Source organism: Sciurus vulgaris, assembly GCF_902686455.1.
Source record: "Sciurus vulgaris genome assembly, chromosome: 11".
NCBI classification, from domain to species: Eukaryota; Metazoa; Chordata; class Mammalia; order Rodentia; family Sciuridae; genus Sciurus; species Sciurus vulgaris.
The window spans coordinates 109,717,979-109,743,438 of NC_136472.1; the positions used below are offsets into that span (position 1 = coordinate 109,717,979).

The window sequence follows — 25,460 nt, forward strand, 5'->3', positions numbered from 1 at the left end:
CACACTTCCGATGAACTGGCTTCAAATTCAGAGGCTCCCATTACCTCCTCAGATTCAAAATTTACTAAAAAGATTTACAGAATTCAGGAAAGAGCGATACTTGAGATTATAGTTTTTCTATTGGAAAAAGGTACAAATCAACACCAACCAAAGGAGGTGATGCATGGGGAGAGAACCAGGAAAGTCTCAAAAATGAAGCTTCCATTTCTTCAGCCAATGGAATCAGGATGCATTACCAACACGGCACATCAGTGCATTATTACCAATCAAGAACCTTGTCTGAGCTGCAAAGTCCAGAGTTTTTATTGGAGTTATTTAAATAGGTGTCATTTATCAAATCCTGGGCACATCATTAAACTCATTCTCCAGTCCCCCTCCCATCCCAGGAGTTCAGACTGCTATCATACATCTTGAGGCCCCAGCTCTCTAATCACATGGCTGTCCTTTCTAGCATGGCCAGATCTCATTCTGAAATTCCAAGAGTCACCTCGGTAGCACAAACTATCAGGGCTCACTGGGAATAATAAAGACAGTCCTATCACTTGAGAAATTCCAGGAATTTAGGCTTTCCCTCAGGAATGAGCAATATAGCTCTGTCAAATTCTTTATTATACAACACCAGCTCTAAATAGGATAGGGAATTCTGGGAACTTACCCAAGTTGACAAAGTATAAAACAATCATAACAGCACTTTATCTGTCTCCTTTGTACCCCAGCAAGAAAGTACCTTTAAGTTAACTTTAAAATTTTTTCTGCTTCTCTCCCACCACTTGTATCAGACCACCTCCGATGCTTTATCACAATCTCTTAGAGTCGGTTTCAGATTGCCATTTGTATTTTAAAATATCATCCTTTACCTAAAAGAGCTGAACCCATAGGAGTAGAGAGTAGAACTGGGAGTGGGGACATGTGGGTAGTAGGAAGAGGAAGATACTGGTCAAAGTACAAAGTTTCAATTGAAGAGGAGGAATAAGTTCTGGTGATCTGCTACACAGTATGCTGACTGTAATTAATGCGTTGTGTCTTTCAAAATTGCAAAAGGAGAGGATTTTAACTGTTACAGCCACAAAGAATGTTTGAGCCAATGGAGATGTTAACTAGCCTGATTACATCATTCCACAACACAGGCAAGTAACAAAATATCACATTGTACCCCATAAATATATGATTATTGTTTGCCAAATAAAAATTAAAAAATAAAAATTTCTTCTTTTTCTAAAATTATTTCTTGACCATTGCTAGTACACTTATGTGATTCTTCACATTTAAAAATTAACTTTTGCTCCTTTCTTAGTTGACCATTCTTTCCTATTTCTATCATTATAAAATATAGTACAATAAATAAACTTGGTTTGTGTCTAGGTTTTGGCACCAAAACAACAACAAAAAATAAATTTTATTATGCTACTTTCTGTAACATTAAATAAATTTTAAAATTTTATAGTCCTACACATTAAGTAAAATCATTGACAAATTTAAAATCATATATATTGTATTTGGTTTAGGTCTTGATATGCTGAAATGTAGATGAAAATAACTTTCCTAATAACTAGTATTTACTAGCCATTAACTAGATTTTCCTACTGTGTTTTAATCCATTTGTAACTGTTTTACAAAACACAAAGTTGGTAATTTCCCCAAGATGACGCAATGAATGGAGCTCAATTCATATCCAGTTAGTCTAATAATTCCAGAGATCAAGCTCAACTTTTATGCTTATTTTAATTATGTGTGACAGTGTAAAAGGTAGACAAAATTGCTTTTATGACTTAATGTTTATTATAGTTTGTGCTTAAAATAATTGTTCTTGTAATTTCAGTATTTTTTCTCTGTAAATGATAATAGAAGAGATAACATGACTGTAACTACTTATGCAACAATTACAGTTATAGTTTTTATTTTCAATAAATGAAAAGAGAAATTGGATAGAATCATTATTATGGTTATGTTAACACAGATGTTTGAAATGCAAGGAGGTATTTTTATATACCACTTAAAAATGTTTATTTGTATTTCTCTTAAAAATTTTTATTCCTTAAAATAGAGAATACATTCACAAGGTTCCAAAACCAAAATTATATTAATAGGTATATGTTGAGAAGACTTGTACCCACTAAGAAAGGTAGTACTTTCTTAGTTTAAGTATACCTCCAATGTTTCTTTTTGAAAATGCATTTGTATTTCCTGTCTTTTCTGTCACTTGATATTTGTTTTTTTCACTTGAAACAATATAACCCAGAGGTCTTGAGTTGTGATTATTCCAAAGCAATTTTTATGGCTCTGGTAAAGAATACTATCATTTGGTAAATCTGTAGAATGATTACATTTTTATATGTCTTATTTCCTTGCTTTATTTTGGTATCAGTGTACATTATACTTTTATTTTTTTAAAAATAATGAGAAGTGGAATGTTCTCACATTTCATTAATATTTTTCAGCCTGAAAAATGAGAGCGTGGCCCAGTTTCTGGTAGTCAAGGTGCAAATAAATTCATCCCATTTGTTAGTTATCTATTGTATAACAGATTTTACGGATGGGAAAATTAAAGCTGTTTCCTGATCTGTAAAAATAACAACTCCAAACCCCAGATTAATAGTATTATTTTTAGATATTAAGACTATGTTAATATCTTGAATACTTGTGCTATCTGGAATAATGAATAGCAGCTTCATAAGTCTGTTTTTACTTTGGCATTTGTGTTAGATTTTTATTACACTGATAAAATATCTGATATAACTAACTTATAAGGAGGAAAGGTTTATTTTGACTTATAGTGTGGGAGGTTTCAGTCCACTGTCAGGTGGACCTACTGCTTTGGGGCCTGTGGTAAGGCAGCAAGCAGGCAGTGGAGCAAAATTCCTTCCTCATGGTTAAGATGCAAGTGTGGAGGAAGGGGTTGAGGTCTCATCCCCTTCAAGGGAATACTTCCAATGACTGGAGGACTTGCCACTAGGACCAATCTCGGAAAGTTTACACCACCTCTCAACAGTGCCAAACTGGGAATCAGGACTTTAACACATGGACCTTTGGGAGACATTACAAATCCAAACTATAGCTATGTTCTTGCAGTATTTGATATACACTGAGTGCTTAGTATTTGTTGAGCTGATTTGAGACAAAATGCAATTCAAATTTTATAAAAATCTTTAGAGTGTCCATTTTGCACAAGGAGGTTCTCAGGGCTACAAATTTACAGTGTATGGATAAACAAATCATTTTATTATCCTTTACTTATCTCTGGACCACTGGAAAGAAGTAAACAACAGAATGTTAACGTTTCTCAGAAGTATGTTCCCAAAATAGGAAGAGATAGTATTAACCAGTAAGTATTCATTGGGAACTTGTTGCTTATTTTAAAAGAAAATGGCTTTATTAACTGCAGGACACTATGTAGGACATTATATAGGTGTGAAATAGTCTCATTACTTTGGTGACAATTAACTAGTATCACCACCATTACTGTATGACTCTGTGCTAGACCTATAAAAGTATTAAAAAAGTATTTTGTAGATTAAAATCTAGCTTAACAGAATGGTGATAAAGCATATCAGATAAAGTTCCCAGGGCACAAAATTGTAACAATATTTTATGCACTTATGTTTATCACAATGTTTATGCACTTAGGTTGCTTTAGAAACATGAGAAACCAGGATTCTCTCCTAGGAGGAAGTAAGGAGGAATTATTAAAGGGTTTGGAATGATTCTAAAAATTTCAGAATATAATGTTTTAAGTGTAACTATCTCCACTAAAGATGAACTATGATTGTGGTGATCAATCCTGGATTTATTATTAGTCAGAAGGTGGGAATAAAGTGACACTGGTAAGAAAGTTGCATCAACAACAAAAAATAAAATTAAAAGTCATGTAAATATTCACAAAAGCCAAAATGGCGGAAGCAACCAGAGTGTCCATAGATGGGTGAATCAATAAACAAAATATAGTACATATCTATAGTGGAATATTAGTCTGCCATAAAAAGGTAGGAAATTCTGACACATCTATGACTAAATGAAACTTGAGGACAGTACGCAAAGTGAAATAAACCACAAAAAGACAAATACTATATGGATCTACTTATGAGGTCTCTAGAGCCATTAAATTCAGGGACAGAAAGTAGAAGGGTGGTTGCCAGGGGCTGGCATGCTGGATGGCTAGAGATAGGTAGTTGAGGGATGGGAACCAAGTTGCAGTTTGGGAAGATGAGAGTTCTGTAAATGAATGGCAGTGATAGTAGCACAATATGAAGATATTTCACACCAACATGCTGTTATGTTGGAAATAGTTAAAGTGGTGAATTCTATCACAATTAAGATTAAAATAATAAACCAATAGGGATCTCACAAAAATGGGAGAGTTCGTGTGGTGTGGGCTATGTCCTCATCTTAGATTCTGTTAGGAAAATTAGTCTGATTCTCAGCACTGAGATAGCAGTGCTGAGAAGACAACTCCGGCCTGTTTCCTTGGAAACCATGAATTAAGATAAATGTGGAATGTGAAATCCTTTATCTGAATTTCTGCACCTGGGTTGGAAACAGAGGCTGCTTCCCTGACACAGTGATCCACAAGGCTTACATTCTTTAAGCAAGAGGAGATGCTCTGTTTTTACTGAAATGACTTCAAAGTTTTCCATACTCTAATTTTAGAAAATTAGCCTTCTTGGTACCATGTCCTTGATGTTAATTAACAAAAGAAGATTTTGTTAATTTTACAGCATATTTGAAAAAGTAGTTTCTAAATAGAGTAATGTGGCTTTGGGATAAATTCTGTCAGGAAAGGGAAAGAAATTACTGATTTCAAGGTAGGATCAGACCGCCTTCGGACGCTAGGGCCCGGATTCTTGTGGTTGGCTTCTCTCTTACACACATATTTTAGATCAGTGAATTAGATACATGCACATTCTACTTTGGGACATTAATCTCTCTTACCAATCTAATGATATTACACATCAAACAATAAACTAGTAATCTTACATTTTAATGCTATTTATAGCATTTTAATTTATAGCATTTTAATGCTATAAATTTGTGTTTATTGGTTATAATGTGAGTACATTACTATCTCTGAATAAAAATGGAAATTTCCAGTCTATACTTCATTTTAGCTACTCATTATTTAAAAATTATGAACACAAATTTTTAGGATATAACGTCTTAAATGTAAGTACCACAATTGAAGATGTAATTTAAACTAGTCAATATTAAAATAGTAACATGGGAAACAAAGGTGTTCTTTGGAAATTTAAAGAAATAATACTTTAGGATCATAACAAGCCCAGTTGATAAAAGTTTCTGTACTTCAATTGCTCCTACTTTCTATGAATCAAGTTTAAAACTAAATGGAGAAGAGGGGAACCTAAAGAAGTGGAGACTATTTCTTACCAAGTAGGCTACAAGAGAATATAAAGCTACAGCGGAACAATATGATTCATTGAGCAGTGTAGTTACAATGTACATACATGTTGTCTACAATAAAAGTCTTTATACATTATAATCTGTGCACACAGTTTGATGATCCTTCAAAGAGAGTTTCTCTGGGTCCTGGTAGGTGGTGGGCTGAGTACACCAAAGGAACAGAAGGTGAAACCCAGTATATTCAAAGCTCTGATGAGGCAACAAAGTTTCTCTCTCACAAAACCAGCTCTTCAGGTAGGAATTACTGAGTGATGGACCACAAGCTCTGTAATTACTGGCATTAAGGCCTTCAGAAAAATATACAGAGGATATAATTCAAGACTGAGACCAACATTTGTGCCAAAGTGTCCTTTGCACACAAATTTGCTGCTGAATAGCCAAAATATAAGAGGCTCACAGAATTTGACACTCCAGTGGAATGATCGTGTGGTGGCCACCTCTACTGGAACAGATGCAAATGACAGCTGTCATGGGAGATTAAAGATACTTTGATCAAAACCAAAGAGTTGACATAGCAGGCAGAACTGTTTCAATTCATTTTAATTTAGTCGACTGCACACCATTTAACTTTTTTTTTTTTTTTTTTTTTTTTTTTTTTTTTTTTTTTTTTTTTTTTAGCAGAGATTGAACCCAGGAGCGTTTAATCACTGAGTCACATTCCCAGACCTCCGCCCCTTTTTGCATTTTTTTTTTTTTTTGAGAATTTTTAGGGGTGGAGTAGACAGTCGTTACCACTGTCACTTAGCAACTGAACTGAAAAAGGCCCAAATCCTTCCATAAGCAATCCTTAGCCAATGAAGGAAACTGATAGAACACCTGATACATGCGAAGTGATCTCTCTGACAATAGCTCATTTAAGGATTTCTAAATGATGACAGTGGAATTGTCCTTGTGGCCTAAAGTGGCACGCACTTCGGTTCCAAGCAAAAGAGAAAAATACTGGTAGGTGGAAGGGAAGGTCAAATAAGTACAAAAGAAGGATGGGGGAGCAAAAAAGGAAAGACAGTTTTTTAAAAATCAGAAATAATCAGGTCCTGTTCAACCAGTCCAAATAAAAAGAATTCTTTTTCCATTCCGCGGTTTAGAACTAATCAAAACTCAGGAAATAACTCTGGGGAGCAAACTTAGCCGTGAAAAACATGCGCGTCCAGTACATCCGAAAAACACGTGGCGGGGGTGGGGACTCGCGGCTCCGCTCCGGGACTCGCAGTCCCGGCGGCCCCTTCGCCGGCCGAGCCCGGCAGCGGAGGGCGGGCGGGCGCACGGGGCTGCCGGGACCTGTGGTCCTCGCCCGGCACCTCCCCGCGGGTTTGCGACGTTTAGCGACTATCGCGCCTGCGCGCGCGCCGGCGGCTAAGCTGGGGCCGTGGCGGCTCGTGCCGGGTGATGCTAGGCGGCTCCCTGGGCTCCAGGCTGTTGCGGGGTGTGGGTGGGAGTCGCCGGCAGTTCGGGTCGCCAGGTGTCCGCGAAGGTGGCGCAGCCATGGCGGCAGGGGAGAGCATGGCTCAGCGAATGGTCTGGGTGGACCTGGAGGTGAGCGAGGTCGGCGCGGGGTGAGGGGCGGCGAGTGAGGTTTCGCGCGTGGGACCCAGTGGCCGAGCCTGCCCCGGGAGAGCGGCGTCGTGTGGGTCTCAGGTGTGGCAGGTGAGCAGGTCCCGGCTGTGGGCAGCGCTGACCAGGGCTCCTGCCGGAGTTGGGGACTGTGCTGGACCGTGCGGTTTCTTTTCAGAAGGGAGGAGGCTTCCATATGTTTCTGTCTCCCCCTTATCACCTCCGCCAGCCTGGACTTCCCTAACTCTCCGGTGCCTCCTGCCTAGTGTCACCGGTGGGGGTGGGGACAGCAGCTCTGGTCCCACTTCCCCCACAAAGCCTTAAAGCACTCTATGCTGTTCAAGCTGGATGGGACTCCGGAGATGACTCAGCCTTACCCCTCATTCCATAAAGGAGAAAATTGAGGCCCAAAGAGAGGATTCAACATATTCATCGTCGCGCCATTAGTGAGAGCCTGAGTTTGGGACTAGAACCCAATTCTGATTCCTTCAGTTTTAACATACTTATACCAAGGCCTCTCCACTCCATGGAGCCTCAGTTTTCTCCTCTGTGTGATGAGGATAATCGTGACTTCATACTTAGACTGTAATAAAGATCAACTGGTGTAATTAATAGAAGATTTTCATAAACTTCAGAGACCTAGTGATATTGGTTATCTAACTCTTCCATAATTGACGGTGCTCTCAATTTTACTTACTTTGCGTCTGTCCCAGAGTAGAATCACAAGTGCCTGACACAGCAATGGTAAAAGTTGAATAAATTAGGATATGTGTTCAGTACTTTAGTTGCCCAAGGTACGTTATTCTATCTTCTATTTTGGCTGTGGAATATTAACTGAATATGCTTGAGGGAATTTCTGTTTAATAAACTTGGGTAAAAGAGATCAGAAAGATGTTTTTCTGTGTGTTACATATTTATTTTTTATTGCAGATGACAGGATTGGACATTGAGAAGGACCAGATTATTGAGATGGCCTGTCTGATAACAGACTCTGATCTTAACATTTTGGCTGAAGTAGGTGATGCCATATAATACAGTCATACTTTGTAGAGGGCATGAAAATCTAAAGATCACTTTCTCATCATTATTTAAAATGTAAAGAAATTGAGCTCCATATAGATTAAGGTCCAAAGTAGTATACTCGGTCATAGTGGAATTGATGCTAAAACTAAAGTAATCCACCTCCCAGCCTAGTTAATTTTTCATTTGTAAAAATGCCAGAGATGTACAGAAACAAACTCTTGACATACTGAGAACTTAAGAGTGTGCCAGGGCCAATTCTAAGTCCTTTACACATTTTCATACTTAGTCCTCACAAAAACTCTTAAGGTAGGTACGATTAATAATGCTCATTTTATAGATGAGGACATTTAGACATAGAGATGTTGGGTATTTCACCCAAGGCCACCTGAGTAGTTATTGTGGAAACTGTAGTTTAACCCAGGCAGTTTTAGAAAAATGTTCCTAACCAGTAGGACAGCCAATTATTGTCCCATCAGGTTTGGTGACTCTGGCCAAAGTTTACATCTTTATGTCCTGTCCTTGCTCTTAACTTGATACCACATGTAGTCATCCCTTGGTATCCCTAGGGTATCGGTTACAGGACTCCCCCTTAGAGAACAAAATCTGAATATGTTCAAGTCTTATTTAAAATGACATAGTATTTGCTTATAACCTTTGCACATCCTCTCATATACTTCAGATCATCTCTAGTTTATGTATAATACTTAAAATAATGTAAATACTATACAAATAGTTGCTATACTTGTATTTAGGGAATAAAGAAAAAAGAGGTCTGTGCATGTTTAATACAGATGCACTTTTTTTTTCCCAAATATTTTCAATGTGGAGTTGGTTGAATCTGTGGATATAGAGCCTGTTTTTACAGAGGGTCATCTGCCTTTTCAACTGGGATATGTGTTTCTTTTAGATCTGTATTAAATTTTAGAATTTCAGTTAATGCATATCCAAAAAAGTGCTCTCTTGTGGCATATGATAGTTTTTTATATTTTCTAGTTTAATACTGAAACATTGAGCAAAACAAATAAAATATACCTGTTGTGTTTTAGCCTCTTATGAAACATTTAATAATATGTGATACCATCTGATTGGTAGTGGTTGAAATTCCCTGTTTTTATACTATTGGCAATATTTGGATCATTTGAAAAAACTATAGCAACAAAGTAGGGGTGTTTGTAGAAAAGGGAGTCATGCTAAATAAGACAGTGACCCAGAAAGTAGGGTTGATGGTTTACTGGTATTGGATAAATTTTGTAAATCTACAGGTAAAACTTCCCTTTATTTCTCAGATAGGTGAAAGAGGTGAGAGGCATTTATGGATGAATTGTTGCATTCCTGATACAACTTATCTTTCTGACACATCAGCTGGAGGAGAGTCATGAGACTGTATTTCTCATGATAACTTTTTTTTTTCCTCAACTGTGTAGATAAAGTCCTCAGTTTTAGGTGTTTTTTTTTTTTTTTTTACCCTCCTGTGACTTGGAATTTACTGTAGATATTAGTGAAGTGTCTTTATTTTATCAGCTCTCCTTACCCTTAGCCAAGGAAGTATTTTTGCTTTAGTTAGTTGATGTAATGAGAAGCACTTGACAGTTGAGTGGACTGGTAGGTTGATATGTACCCTGGAGAAAACTTGGTTATGTGTTCACACAGCTGCAAATACGCTGTTTAGATTAGGATAAGGATTTTCTAAAAATTAAAAATGTGTAGGTGCTGACAGTTGTGTTTAAAATGTTTTATTCTCATATATGAGTCTGAGGAAAATATTTTAGCTAATAGAAACACAAGCAGCCTACTCTGAAACTTTATCATTGGGTGCCTTGATTTGTTAAACTGGAATCTAGACTAGGTTAGTAAATTTATGATATGTATTTTTGCTCTTTTCCATCATTGTTCAAATTGTTTTGTTTTTAATATCAGAACTAATTTTTTGTTTCTCCATTGAGATTGCCAACACAGGTTTTTTGTTTAGCTAGAACATTTTTTTGTTGTGGGATGTCAGACATACTTTAGTCCATTTCTAGACATTTCTTTCAGTGATTGCAAACTATTTTTTACCATCTTAGTAATGAAAACTTGGGTTTGTAGATTACTTTTCTTTCAGAAAATTCAAAGAACTTTGGTATCTATAATTTATTTTGATCCTATTAACATCCTGATGAGGGAAGGGGCCAATTTATTGGTATCACCATTTTCCAGAAGGAGAAACTAAGGTGACTTGCTTTTATGCTGTTGACCAGGCTACTGTTACTGTTGGGCCCCTGTCCCAGAGAATCACAGTTGAACATTTTATTAAATGAGAATTTGAGGACCACTTGTTTTAATTTTGTTTTTTAGATATCTCTAGTTACCTCTTTTTAAAAATTTTGCTTTTTATTTATTTTTAAATTTGCTTTTTAATATAAAATCACTGTTGAAATTAAACAGTATAAGCTTGTCCAAAATATATGTATAGTAATCTGTTGAAGTTTTTTTGTCTTGTTCTCCAGTCCTTTCCTACTTCCCAAAGAGTATGTATTTTCTTGACATTTTGCATGTGTATATAAATGTGGCATTTTTGAAAACATGTAAATAAAATCATATTCATGTATACATTGGTTGTGCAATTTACTTTTTCACTTGGTAATTCAGGTACTTTTCAAAATGAACTCATAAACAGGGCTTGGCAGACTTTTTCTGGAAAGGACCAGATATTAAAATATTTTAGTCTTTAAGTGCATATACTACTCTGTCACATGTTCTCTTTCTTTTTAAATCTCTGTTAATAATGTAAAACTCATTCTTAACTTTTTGGCTATAAAAAACTGTAACCAAACTCTTGGACTATAGTTTGCTGAATCTTGGTAGATATCTGTGTCCTCTGTTAACAGACATTTTGGTTTTCAGTTGTGTGTGTGTGTGTGTGTGTGTGTGTGTGTGTTTACCATCATAAATAGTGCTGGAATGATTGAAGACCAGTTTTAGAGTTCAGTAAGTGTCCTTATCTCTTCTTTTTCTGATATATATATTTAGTCCTTAATGCAGCTTGAACTTTACCTCTGAAAACAGGGTTATTTCTGTTGATTATAGTGACTAATGGCTTTTCCCATCCACAGGGTCCTAACCTGATTATAAAACAGCCAGATGAGTTGCTGGACAGCATGTCAGATTGGTGTAAGGAGCATCATGGGAAGGTAACATTACCAAATAACAAGATTGCTGCTTTGGGGAACAGTAACAAGCTTATTGCACTCACATCTGAATCCTATACCATTGTTGGATGGTATTTAAAAAGAGGGTTAGAGGAAGATTGCTTGGCAAGCCTGGGAAACTGCTTGCTTTTTACTTTTCATCTTTGGGACCTCTCGAGATCATCTTCTCCTGAATGTCCTCTTTTTTCTCTCCTACATTCAGTCTGTCGCGAACGCATTGTGGATTGTCAAGTATTTCTCAAGTCAGTCTTTTGGATAAGGTTAGACATCAACTCTCAGAGAAGGGGGAATGCTGCTCTCCTCTTAATAGTTGTTTCTTCCCAGAGGTTATATCCTTGGACTTTGAGCACCATCTTTTTTGACTGTGTGGAAATGCTATTAACAATCAGGAACATAATTTATTGGCTTGGATTAAGAAAAATTTGGTGAAAAGATGGCAGTTTCAATTTGAACTTGAGCTCTAAAAATGGCCCATCTGTGGTGATATTTGCCCGTTTTAGAAGTAAAGTTTCATTTCTGGATACCTTTGAAAACTGACTTCATGTGTTTCTGGTGGGGGCTGGGGATTCTCTCTTGCAGTCTGGTCTTACCAAGGCAGTGAAGGAGAGTACAATTACATTGCAGCAGGCAGAGTATGAATTTCTGTCCTTTGTACGACAGCAGACTCCTCCGGGGCTCTGTCCACTTGCAGGTAAAATCCAATCCTATGTATATCTTGTAGATAGTCTTCCATTGTAGTGATTCAAGAGACTGCAGTTCCAGAAATACCAGCCAAGCCTGTCTATAGCTTTCATTTTCCCTGATTTGGATTATATATCTTACTTTTGTGTTCAAGTTTCCTTGTATAGTTCACAAAATGAATATTAGGAAATTGCCCTGAAATAAGACAGATGAAATAAGAGATGTCAGAAACTAACTCAGTAAAAATTTCTCCATATTTTTATGATGGAAGAATTTCTAATATACAGAAAAGTTGGACTGGGTAATTGTTAAACTTGTGCCTGTTTGTTGTACCTAATTTTTTTGGACATTTGAAAATAAAGTGTAGGCATTATGACAGTTCATTTCTAAAAACCTCATGGAGCATATCCTAAGAATAAGGATTACTTTCTTATGTAACCCAATATCACTATTGCACTGAAAAGAATTAAAATCATTTAATAGTATCAAGTGATGTCTAGTCCACATTCAGAGTTTCCCAAAATGTCAATTGTTTTTGAACCAGGATTCAGTCAAGGCTCATGCATTTCCTTTGGTTATTATGTATCTTTAGTCTGTTAACCCAGAACTGTCCACCTATCTCTGTTTTTTTCCCTTGTGATACTGACTTTTTAAAGAGACCAGATCAGTTCTACCAGGAATTTTAAAGGGATAACATTGTAAGAGGGGTGGTCATGTTCTGTGGAGGTGTATTTGCATTTGTGTATGTACTTTGATGTGGTAACTAACACTTTTCTCAGATATTCACAGGGAAAAGTTACGGCATTAAGTCTAAGAGCATACATTGTATAAAAGTTCTTCAGTCGATGTAGTTGATACCTATTTTAAAGTTCTCATTTAAAATTTAGTGTTTTAAATATAAATTACTGTGTGGAAACATGAATATGGATGTGATTTGTTATAAAAATTGGAATGTTAATAAAGCTTTATTTACTTATATGATTCACTTAAGTTTTTAGTGTTAGTGGTGTGGATTTTGTGACAACTGGGAGAAAGTTTGCATGTCTTGTATGAACTTGAAAAGTAACAGATTCATTTGTTACATGTGTTGAATGCCGGATTTGTCCTTTTGTCTGTGAGGCCATTACAAATTTATTATGAGCCAGACTGACAAAATACTTGGAAATCTGCACTTGTAAGCTATTAGAAGCACTCATACTTGATTTGGGAATTTAGAGATGTTTATAGGAATTGTTTAAATTTTGAAAGTTTATTTCCATTTCAAATACAATTTATGAATTTTTATATCCTGTTGTGTACTACTAGAAATACATAGATCCAGTATGCTTCATGTCTTTCTAGGAAATTCAGTTCATGCAGATAAGAAGTTTCTTGACAAATACATGCCCCAGTTCATGAAACATCTTCATTATAGAATAATTGATGTGAGCACTGTTAAAGAACTGTGCAGGTAAGGGCTATATTTAGGATCCATTAAATTGCCTCATTTAGCATGTTTTAATTGAGAATTTGTGGAAAATAATAGAGTTGTAGAACTGAGGGTACTAAGTGGGTGTGTATCTGTGTCATCCCATTCTCACTTGTACAGGACCTTAATTTATCCTGACTGGTGAGAATTAAGGGAAATGTCAAATATTTTCCATGTAAATTACATTTATGTAGAAAATTTATTGAGCACTCATTCTGTGCCAGGGATTGGCCTTCTGGAATATGTAGATGAGAAGGTCTTAAATAGCACAGAATCTAGTGGGTTGCCAGACATAGGAAAAAAAACCAGCCCCAAAATATACTGTATGGTGACTTCTGGAATGAGTGTGCATTGTAGAGTATGAGGGCACTAGGGAAGGAGCACCTCACCATGCTGGAGCGAGAGGAATGGGAATTCAGAAAGCTTTACGTGAGAAATAACTGTTAAATTGAGACTTAAAGAAGAAGTGGAGCTTTCTAGGCATTTAATTAAAGAGAATGCATTCCTGAGAGTGGACAGAGCTATGAGGAAGTGATGGTAAGGCAAAAAAGTGTGCAGGGAATTACCGACTGTGCATTAATGCTGCGGTGCAAAGCATGAGTTTGGCAAAGGTAGAAGGTGGGGCCAAATAATGGAGGGCTTGTGTGCCATGCCAAGGAGGTTAGATTTTATCTGCTGAGGGAAGGGGTTCCTTTGAGAAAGTTAAGTAAAAGAATGAGTGATGAGACTTGCATCTTTTTGGAGAACCAAAATGGCAGTTGGGTGTTGTGAGGGGAATGGAAATAAAATCTGAGAGAGTCAGTTGGCATGACACTGACTGCTTAGATGAGGGAGTGCGGACAAGAGGGAGGTACAAAGGGATTCTGGTGCTTCTAGTTGGGACATTGCAGGTGGATAGGACTGTCCAATGAGAGGGGAAGTAAGAAGAAGAGTAGATTTGGTGAATGGGAGAGGAGGGCAGTTGAGAGGGGTGAGTGGAGTGAGTTTTACATACATTGAAGTACGCATGTGAATCTCTAGGTGGAGATGTCCAGCAGGCAGGACTGGAGAGGGCTGGCTGGGAGTTACAGATGAGAAATTCTATACATTAATGAGTTTGCTCAAAGAGAATGTGTAGAAGGAAGAGAGGAAAGGGTATGAGATAGAATCACAAGCAAAGAGGCAACTTGATAGTTATGACCCAAATGCCTTTTGCATTGTTAATAATTACTGGAAGGAGGTAATTCATTCAGTATATTTGAGACAGTTTCCTTTGAGAGTTCCATTTCTACTGTGTATAGACGCTGGTATCCAGAAGAATATGAATTTGCACCAAAGAAGGCTGCTTCTCACAGGTAAGATTGGGTTCTACCCAGTGCTTGCCAGTCTGTAACACACATATGCCTCAAATTCAGATAACTTCCATTTTGTACTCTTTAGGGAAAACATGAAGGTTAACTAGTGGAAAAATAACTTTACTGTCAGAAAGTCAGGTCAGAATTCTAGTATTCCATCCTGAGGTGGGTGGTATCATCTCCTTTTTTGGTCAGAGAGTCTTCATTACAGTTTTAGAATGTTTAAACAGTTAGTGTATAGGTATGGTGAAACAGTCCAATCTTCCTAGAAATGAGCAGCTTTTTCTTCTCACAGAGAATATGAATTCATAACCATTTGAAATTAGAACAGTTCATATACAGATGTAAAATATAGTTGTCCTACTTCAACACTTCCATTTTTTCATATTGTTTTGTGTTTGCAGCATTAGGCACAGGTATACAAGGAATTTAAAGATTTTGTGCATCAAGTGTTCTGTACTTTTTCTTTTACCATTCTTTTTTTATTTTAGAGTCATGTAGGAACATAAAACTTGACAGGAGATTTAGCAATTGGTGTTTAAGCATAGTCTTCTAAGGGTACCATTTGGTTCATGTATTTACTGAACCTGAACTATCTGCATTGCAGTTGGAGGAAAGCATAGAAAGACCAGTTCCACCTGTTGTTCTCATGTATTTTTATTGGGCATACCTAGACTATAGCACAGTAATTTTGATCTAAAAAACCTTACCTGAAATAATTGGGGTTTGGTATGATTTGGATTTCAGAATTTTCCAGACTTTAGAAAGCTCACAGTATCTGTATTGTATATCATGTAATGTCCCCAAGAAGTTCGAGGTAGCTGACTATAATACAACATAGGATACAGTAAATGGCATAACTAGTAATATGAATAGCCTCATATCATGATTGGTCAGGCTTCGCCACATAGCAGGTTATAAAAGTACTTTGGGTTTTCCAGTCTGTTTTAGATTTCAGTATTGTGATTAGAAGTTGTATACATTTACTTGACTGGAGGCTGTGTTTTTCACAGCTTAATACCATTTTTCTGGCATCCGGGAAGGAAGCACATTTTTGCCTTAGCCACAAAAATAACTCATGAAACTTGCATTAAATTTTGTGCAGTTGATTCTCTAGAACAGGCCATTGGCCCATCATTCAGAGCTTATTGATTTACTTGCACACTGTTCTAATAATCTTGGTTGCCTGATTTCTCAGACTACAACAGATGAGAAACAGCATGTTGGAGGAGAAGAAAGGCTGTTAGATGGAGGCAGGCTGCCACTGATTATAGCACAAATCACCACCAGAGAGGAGGTAGATCCTCTTTTATGGTTAGGTACTGTCTGATCTGATAATTGATGTTTATTACGATGACTGAATCATAAGTTATGTTCGAGTATGTCAGTATATTTTGTTCAGGGGCATCATTAAGTGTTGCGCAAACTATGTTTCATGATTTATTAATAAGTATTCCACAAATGTGGTTGATTAAGTTTTAGAAATGCTGTGTGTGTAACATAGCTTCCTCTTAGGAATCATAATATACCTTAGTTTATTAAATGCAGAAACTTCAGGAAAAAATATTTAGTTTCTCTTAAACTTTCTTGATCCTGTTTTCCCCCTCCCCTGCCTGTTGGAGCATATCATCATCTATGAAACAATGTGGGAAATTTTCATGTGTATTTTGCAAAATTTTTTTTAATCCAAGTTTTTTAAAGAACATAAGCACTTCATACTGCTTTACTGAAATGTTCTACTTCTTGGTAATGTGAGAGAGTGGCATTTACAGTAACTTGTTCTTATTTATAAAAAGTCATACTTACAAAATGATTTCCATCTCCTCTGTTTTTGGACATTTTATTCAGTGTGGTATGTTTGCTTGTAGGGCACTTGATGACATTAGTGAAAGCATCAAAGAACTTCAGTTTTACCGAAATAACATCTTCAAGAAAAAAACAGATGAAAAGAAGAGGAAAATTATAGAAAATGGGGAAAATGAGAAGACTGTGAGTTGATGCCAGTTCTCATGCTGCCACAACATAGTTCTCTGGAAGCAACTTGTAGTGGTTTTTATTTTGTGTTTTTCTTTTCCAATTCCATGCTGATTGCTTGGCAGAGCACCTTCTCTTAGTTAACTTGCACCTCCAGATTACTCAAGCAGACAGCACTATATGCTGTTTCCATTATGGCACAGCAGCAGCTTTGTAAGTACCAGGTCATGCCCATTCCTCGGTACAGATTTTCATTTGCTTTTAGACATTTCTTTTGTTTAAAATAAATAAATAAATAAATAAATAAATAAATAAATAAATAAATAAAGCTAGTTCTATTGAAATGCAAACCTTTTTGTACCATCTATTCTTTAATAGTTTAATCATTGGAAAGAGATGTTGTTTTTAAATGGTCTGGCTGATATTTATATTCTCCTAATGCACTTGTATTAAGATTCTTATGTCAAACAGGAAGTGAACTTACTCTCTTTTGCTTTACACGTCAAGAATAGAGTAACAACATAGGTTCAGAGAAGCAGATTTGTGCTCATTGTTATCGAACTAACAGCTCTGGAATAGGCTACTCTTCACTGCTTTCAAGAAATTCAAGTAAGCCATCAGACTGGGATTCTGTAAGTAGTTGAAGGTTTATTGACTAGATAATATGTACAAGGTAGTCACTGTGCTAGGTTTATAAAACATACAGAATTTGCTTCCCTATGTCTAATGGTAAATAAGTATGTGAGAAAGGGTTTCAGTTTGAATATATTAACTCCTAAGTTTATATAGTCTAGATTGCAGTACTAAGGTGACTCCTCTGCTAGTATGTGCAATAGAATCATCTGTAGAACAGGTCTCATTTCTTTGTGCACTTTATTCTGACAAATGCCTCTTTAAGGCAAGTAATCAGAATTGGGGAATGACCCACAGGTGACCTGTCTGTCTTTGAGAACCACTGGAAAAGAAACTTCTGTGATGAGCTCGAGTCATATTCCTATTTGACTGTAGTACTTATAGGAACATAGTGTGATCCAAATGTGTGATAATTACAGAGATCACTAGACTGTGGATGAGAACAGTCTTATATTTTCATTTGAGTAACACTTTAACATGTACTAAGTTGTGTTACCTATATAACAACTGTATGAGTGGAGAAATTTCAGTGTAATTTTTTCCAAATGAGCAAATTAAGGTTTAGATCCATAAGCCTAATAAGTATAAGTAGGTGAAAACTTAATTAAGTCTGCTGACTTTTTTCTGACTGCTGTTACTTTTGCTTTCTGAAATAACATGTATTATCATCAGTGGTTTGGTAGGCCAGATGGGTAGTAGTTTAAGAACAGGGATTTTTGAGTCAAACTCTGGATTCAAATCCAGACACCTGATGTACTCAGAAACTTTGGCAAGTTCACTTCTCTGAAGTTGATAATAGTACCTAACTCAAAGAATTGTTAGAATTAAATTGAATCTGCTCTTAGAGTGCTGAATATCTGTGCTCGATATGTAGTGAACACTTTGAATGATAGCTAACTAATGTTAATTGAGGATTTTGCTCAGTGCAGAATCTCTGAAAAGGGTACTGTGATTGATTAGTTGTGATGTCTGGTCTTAAACCCAAGTTGACATTGCCTGTGAATAACTACATCTTACTGGGGGACTCTTATAAACTTCACTAAGAGTGTGACCTTGACTTGGCTTAGTGTTTCCAACTAAAATTTGGCAGGATGGTCTTAGCCCTTACTTTAGTCCTCAGGAATGTTATAAATTCCAATGCAAGAATAGATATGAAAACATTGGGCTGAGGAAATAGGTTCCTAGGAACCAGAAGCTGTTGTTAATGTCACAGGATTTCTCTGCACATAACTTTCTGATTGATTTCGTCTGTTTAACTATTTGAGCCATGCCATTAAATTAGAAAAATTTTAACTACTGTCATTAATTTTATATCTCTGTTGTATGCTTGACCACCTTTCTGATTTAATCCTCTGTTCTGTATCTTCATTATGTAGCAGAAAACTTGGCCTGGAAAGAAGCTGGTGTTAGATTTTAGTAAAATGATTGGCAGCCTGAGATGAGCAAATCTGATCTGATGCAGGTCTGTATAAAGACAAGATGGTTCAGTGAATAGTTCATCATTTGGTAGTCTGCTTAAAAATAAACTTAAATTTGTAGTGCTGGTATTTAGGGTTTCACAGGGGATTTCAGAAACCTGTGAAATGAACTGCAGTACACATTGATTTAACTATATCTACAGTTTGAAAACTGATCAGTGTGTTTGCTTGGACGAACTTGCCATTTCAGTGCTTTTGGGGCTTCTCATTTGGTGGTGGTTCTGTCTGTGTAGTAATTAATTATCCTATACTGTATTGTTAGGATCATCCAGGTGTATTTCCCCATATTAAACTCAAACAAGCCAGTCCTGTGATGAAGCTGATCTCCAGTCATTGTCCTTCAGTGCCCTAGTCATTGTTCTGAATATGGGCAGGAAAGACACCCCCTTTCCAAGTTTAGCCATAGCAGAGGAGAATGAAACCTGAGATGCCTGTGTTTTCTCATTCACAAAACAATACATCTCTTTTGTTAAAAACAACAGTTAAAAATTCATAGGGAAATTGTTTGGCAGAACTGGCTTTGTGCAAACCTTAAAGAAAAAGTAATAGCTAGTCATAATGTTCAAGTGCAGTTTTGTTACAGTGATTGCCTTATGGTAGTATTTGAATGTTCCAGGTTCACTCAAGTGCCCTAACATTCTGAAAAATTAGCAAGCAGTAGAGACAGTGGAAAATTGGTTGTTGCTCAGATAAACCACATGTAGCAGACTGATGAGGGCAAAAGCTGTTCTATTCCAGTATCTATTGATGAGGGCAGGAGCTATTCTATTCAATTACCTGTTGATGAGGGCAAAAGCAATTTTGCTGTGTATCAATTGATATATACTATGTATCTGTTGTGAAAATTGAGTTTCAGTTATTTGAACAAAGTCTTTTACTTTTTTTGTGGGTCACTATAAAGCCATAGATAGCTATGGTAGTAATGTAAACGAGGAGAATTCCACTAATTGAACATTTTCTATTGAGTAAAGGAATATTGAAGCTTCAGAATCCTTGTGAAAAGAGGGGATATGTGTATTAATTCCACTAGAAAGCAGTCAGATGCATCAATTGTTTTCACAGTTGACATGTCAAGGTGAATGTACAGGTCCTGAGATTTAACTTGTATTCAGGATAATTTAATCAGTTTAGTTTTGCACTTGGGTTGTAATACCACTGGTAATCTTAGATACAGAAAATAAAGTTATCTTAAAAGGATTAAACCTTAGAAAATGGGGAGGTTGAACAGTGTTGTGTAAAAATTAATGTTCTTGTGCAAATGAGAACATATACCATCAAGAGCCTGCAGAGTTCTTGGGGAATCCAGAATAGGATGCATGATTTGGGTAATACAAGTACATTTCATATAATATATATTTTACCACACATATTCACTCACATAAAATGTGCACAATTTGCTACAACCCATTTTTCAGAATGATCCTGTTTTAGGATCAATGTGTTGGAAACAACTTAGAGGAACTGAATTCTGTTACTCTTGCTTGTGTCATTAGGAAGCGTTAACTTACTTTTTTTTCCCCAATTTGGGATAGCAGTAAATGGGCAATTGAAGGAGATGCTTTCTGTTATGTCAGCATCAAAGTAACATAAGGAATTGCTGATTTTGTTTACAGAAAAAAGAAATTTAACAAAATACTGTCCTTTAGGAGCATCCAACCTCCTCACCTCCAGATTGAACTACCTGAGATGGAGAAAGGATGTTTCTGAATTCTTAGTTGGTTATACTACCTGGGTAGCCTAGGTTGATAGGCCCATATAACCCAGCCCTATTTTGTTCTTGTGAAAAACTTTTCCTGCTTTGAATTCTACTTAACTATCTTACAATTTATATTGAACAATAGTGTTAATTATTAGAGACTATATACCAGTTTATATGTTCGTTCTCGGCCGTGCTTTTTGTTCAGTAATTCATTTTTCCTGCACATTCTCTTTATTACCCTAGGGGTTCTCAGGTATCCTGTTTTCATCATTCTACCTTATTCTCTTTTGAAACTTGTGTGGAATAGTTGACATGATAACCTAATCATTTTATGTTCATAATTAATAAATAGCAGAAATAATTTCAGAATTGAAAAGTAGCGTAGCTAAGGATGCTGAAGAAAAATCCTAGCCCTCCTTAAAGTGATTAGGAGCCGAGGTTGCTACTGTCCTACTAGTGGTTTTGAAATACAAGCTTCTAGAAATATGGGGGTTGGCATTATATGCCCTGGGGCTAACTCTTCCTAGAAAACTTTGTTCCCTCTTCAGGCCTTCAGTGTTTGATTTACACAGCATTGGTTTTATCAGTAGTAAAATTTCTGCATCATTTGCATTTGCTTTAAATATTTCCAACTATTATTTTGCCAAAGAAGGATGTTGAAAACATTGTCTGCCATCACTACCATTTCATAAAGACATTTGAAACCTAATAAAGGACACGTGCTTTAAATCAGATATATTTAGCTTTTAAAAAATCTAATTGTGTCATCCTGGGCATTTATCAGTCCTTGAGTTGGAGTTTGGGAATAACTGGTGTATTTATGACTGGAACTTCTACCCTAAACCTTCTTCAGAAGCAACAGAAAAGAGAAAGAAACTATGTCTATATTACCAAAACAATATTTTTTGATTATTGTTAATTAAAGTATGTGAAAAATACCTTCATATTATTCTACGTTAGATAAAATTAGGTGTTAATAATCAGTGTGTCAAATGAAATGGTTATCTTTTACACTACTGTTGATCTTTTACATCTTTCCAAGTGATTCTAGGAATGTTGCAAGTTCTTTGTTATTTAACCTTTGTTTTCTAGTTTTAATATTCTGAAATTGTGATCTTTAGTCATGTTTAAACATGGGCTTTCTGTTGATGGGTGGAGAGAGGATGGATTGGAGTTTTAAAATTATTTTAAGAGTTTCAGTTGTCACCTGAAGAATTTTAAAATAATTTCATTTGATTAAATCCTAAATCTAGTGTAAATTTAAAGACTATAGCTAAATCGTTTCTGTGATTAAGGATTTAAACACATCCGTGTCTACAGTGTGTCTACATGAAATATGTTTTAGCAGGTTGGACAATACTTAAGTAAGAATTGTGCTATTTAATAAGAGGTGCAGTAGTGAAGATTAATAGTGTCTGGACTGGAGGAGGAAAGGCTGCTTTAAACAGGATAGTTAGTGCATGTTGCTTTGATGAGGTGACATAATTTGATCTAGAAAGATGGGAAGGAGGCTGCAGGAGATGCAGAAAACAGTGATCTGCAGGTAGCAAAGAACTTGGTCTATTCTGGGAACTGTCAGAAATTTCACTTGGATGAAGCATAATGAATTAAGGCTTTATTTAATTGAGCCCTAGTAAATATTTGCTTAATGAATAAATGAATGAGTATTAGATTTTTACAGGTTTAATTCTGGCATGTCTTTATGGCAGACCCAAAAAAAGAAGGTATGGTGAATAAGGAATGGATATTACTGGGGATGATGCTCAGTCACTATAGAGCAACATCTCACTTAGGTGCTAAGTTACAGGTCCAGAAATTTGGTTTTATTAATGCATCAACAGAAGACTGATCCTTGGGGAGGAACTTATTCCAACCAAACACAGGGACTGATGTGTGATTTTGAATGTCAAGCAGTTTACATTGGGGTTTCCAGAGAGTTATTTTGATGTTAGATATCTTTTTTTCCCTGTTAGTCTCCTTGGAGCTGGTAAAGAGTGAATAATGGAAGAAAGAATAATGGAAGAAATTTCAAATCTGAAAATGTAAGAAAAAAGATGGCCAAAGGGAGCCCCCTTTGGCTAATGACCTGTAAGAGATGTGATGACTAATTAGTTTTTTAGGTTTTCTTTTTATGCCTTATCATTCTTGACTTTAATAAAATTTATTAAATGCCTGTTGTCTGGCATTAGCAGTAGTTAGCAAAGCATAATTGAGAGAAGAGGAATGTGGAAAGTTGTAGTAATAAACTGATCAGTGGTTCTCAGCAACCATAGAATAGCAGTCATCACTATGACAAGCAAGACATAAACCCCTCACAGGAATCACTCAGGATGGACTCAAATTTCCTGCAGGACAGGAGAGGCTTGATTTCTTTTAATTTGGTATTAAAGTGAAAGTGACTCCAGAAGTGTGGAGTTCTGGGATTATTCATGGTACAAATGGTTTTCTTAACGCAATGGAATGTAGCATGATGAATCAATTAGGAAATCTAGAATAAAATGGTCACAGGATTTTCTAAAGTGAGTATATTTGGAATATAACCTGGAGTTCAGTGGAAAAGTAGCTGTAGGGAGTAAACACATAACTATTTGAATGACTGGCTACCTTTAATTGTTGCTCTTTTGTTACTTGTGGTAGTGAACTACTATAAGCAAAATTGCTAGGTCAAGGCCAATAGTAAGAAGTTCATAAGTATATAATTTAAAGGCTTATAAGGTTTGCTTTCTCTTAAGTTTTAGCAAATGTTTTTTCTTTCCTTTTTCATTCCTGTATTTATTGAATTGAATTAATTATATTCCATATTTCATTCATGGTGCATCATCATTGGTCAAGGCAAAACCTCTTTTGCTTTATTTGTTTATATTATTATACTTCCCCTTTACACTTCCATTTCCAACCCCCAAATCCCTGTCATATTTAATCTGTTCTTCATTTGACCCGATTCTTAATGTGATATTATGTACCTTTTATTGTAGGAAAGCATTTCTGAAGACTTTATTTACAAAAGCTTTAAAAACAAATAATATCCTCTGCTTTGCAAATGTTTTGTTTAAAATGGAACACTTAGTTATTAGTCTTATAATATCATGAATAAAGAATGTACAAGGGAAAAAAAAAAACTAATCTTTCTAACATTTGAAGATTTTCTAGTATTACTGGTTGAAATGTCGATATCACACATTATAGCTTGTAGTCCATCATTTCAGAGTAGAGTTAATGATTACCAAAAAATCTTCATACATGTGCTCTGGTCCGGTCACATATTCTGCATGTGTACTTTTTAACTTGGTACAAGTGGTATTGATATAAATATTTTATTTCTAATTTTTTATACTGTGTTTATGAAGCTATATATTATTTCTAGACATTTACTAAATTTTATTATTTAGAATATTTATATTCTTTCTTTTAGTGATTGGTACCACATTCAATGCTGCTATGAACATCTTTGTACTTGGACCCTTTGTACTTTGTCATGTGTAAGAGTTTCTCTGCAGTGTGTAGCTGGGAATAGTATTTCTAGGTCATTGAACAGTCCTACACTTAATGTCTACAAATACTGACAACATTTTCTCCTCAGTGGCTGTAACTGTTTAATTGTAACCAGAAATAATATCATTTCCTAGATCTTTGGCAGTACTTGGAATTAATATGAATATATATTTTTTGCCATTTTATGTGTGTTTCTTTTAATTTGCTTTTCTCTCAATACTAATGAGCTTGAGTGTGTCTTCATATGTATTGCAATTTGGATTTCTTTTTCTTTTTTTGTAAATTGTTTATTCATTCCTTTGTCCATTTTTCTTTAGACTTTCTGAATTTTTTTTTTCTTAATGATTTTCATCTAAGTTATTTACTCCACATCTTTTGTCTATCTTGACTTTGAGTTTGGTGACCTTTCAACATGGACCTTTAATGTTGCTCTGGTACAGTCTGTTATTTTCCTCTTTAAGGTTTGTTCCTTTAAAATACTGCAAAAGAAATAGTTCTTTTCTTCAAGAGCATGATGATATTTTCTTATTTTTTATTGATTTTATATTTTAATCTTTTCATGTTTTGATTTTTAATACTTCTGAGGTCCATGTTTGCAGATTAGAGGTAAGGATCAGATTTAATTTTTTTCTCTAGAATGCTCCCATTTTTCCATCATCATTTGCTAAATAATCCATCCTTAGCTCACAGATTTGTTGTACTGACTCTGTCATGCTTCAGGTTTTCATATATACACAGGTCTTTTCTGGGCTTTTTATTCTGTTCTATTGGTCTTTGATCTTATGCTACAATTTTTCTTACTGTTGTTTTATACCATGTCTTAATTTTTTTATAACTTCTTTTAGTTGGATCATGATTATCCTGGTTTCCTATGTTGATTTTCAGGTTCCTTTCAAAAAATGACACTTTATCTTTTGCTTTCTAATAGTTTTTGCCTATGATTTCATTTTCTTTTTTCATTAGCCAGAACGTCATTTACTATGTTGAACAAGACCCATGGTGAGGATATTTTAATCTTCTTGTTGGATTTAAATACATCAAAAGTTTCATCATTAATTATGATGTTTGTTTGCTATAGAGCATTACTAAATACAGACTTCAACAAGTTAATGAAGTTTTGTTCTACACCTAGGTTTGTTTTTTTGAACCATAATTTAACGTTGCACTTAAGTGCCTTTCATATGTCTATTGAGATAATCATGTGCTTTCTTCAATTCATTCTTGTGGTAGAATACATTAATTTTCTGGTATTGTTATGTTTGCTTTTCTAAAATAAATATTATAGGATTATTTTTTCACACACTTGATTGGATTTGGTTAGCTGATTATTTAGGGAGTTAACTGTCCAAGTTTGTGATGAAATCAGTTTATATAATTTTCTATAATGTCTTCATCTGATTGTTTTAAGATATGACAAACCTGAAAATGGTTGGGCAGTTTTCACATTTTTTCTAATTTTGAGTCAATTTATATTATGTAGAAATGATCTGATCCAGTTTGATAGGGATTTCCTTTAAAATCATTGGA

At 35.6% G+C, this 25,460-nt stretch overlaps 1 protein-coding gene across 1 annotated transcript; it reads left to right on the forward strand.

Annotated features, from left to right (window-relative positions):
- The first annotated feature begins 6,735 nt into the window (after positions 1–6,735).
- On the forward strand, positions 6,736–23,802 carry REXO2 (RNA exonuclease 2). The gene is made up of 7 exons (XM_079103871.1): positions 6,736–6,945; positions 7,894–7,977; positions 11,079–11,156; positions 11,754–11,865; positions 13,197–13,305; positions 14,604–14,657; positions 16,526–23,802. Exons 1-7 carry the CDS (start codon positions 6,799–6,801, stop codon positions 16,653–16,655), a joined length of 714 nt encoding a protein of 237 aa, XP_078959997.1. The 5' UTR covers positions 6,736–6,798; the 3' UTR covers positions 16,656–23,802.
- Positions 23,803–25,460: the final 1,658 nt, after the last annotated feature.

Coding starts and splice junctions, on each gene's coding strand:
- REXO2 (XM_079103871.1), top strand. CDS start 6,799: ATGCTAGGCGGCTCCCTGGGCTCCAGGCTGTTGCGGGGTGTGGGTGGG. Junction 11,866..13,196: donor GGGGCTCTGTCCACTTGCAG/GTAAAATCCAAT, acceptor ATGTCTTTCTAG/GAAATTCAGTTCATGCAGAT. Junction 14,658..16,525: donor AAGAAGGCTGCTTCTCACAG/GTAAGATTGGGT, acceptor GTTTGCTTGTAG/GGCACTTGATGACATTAGTG.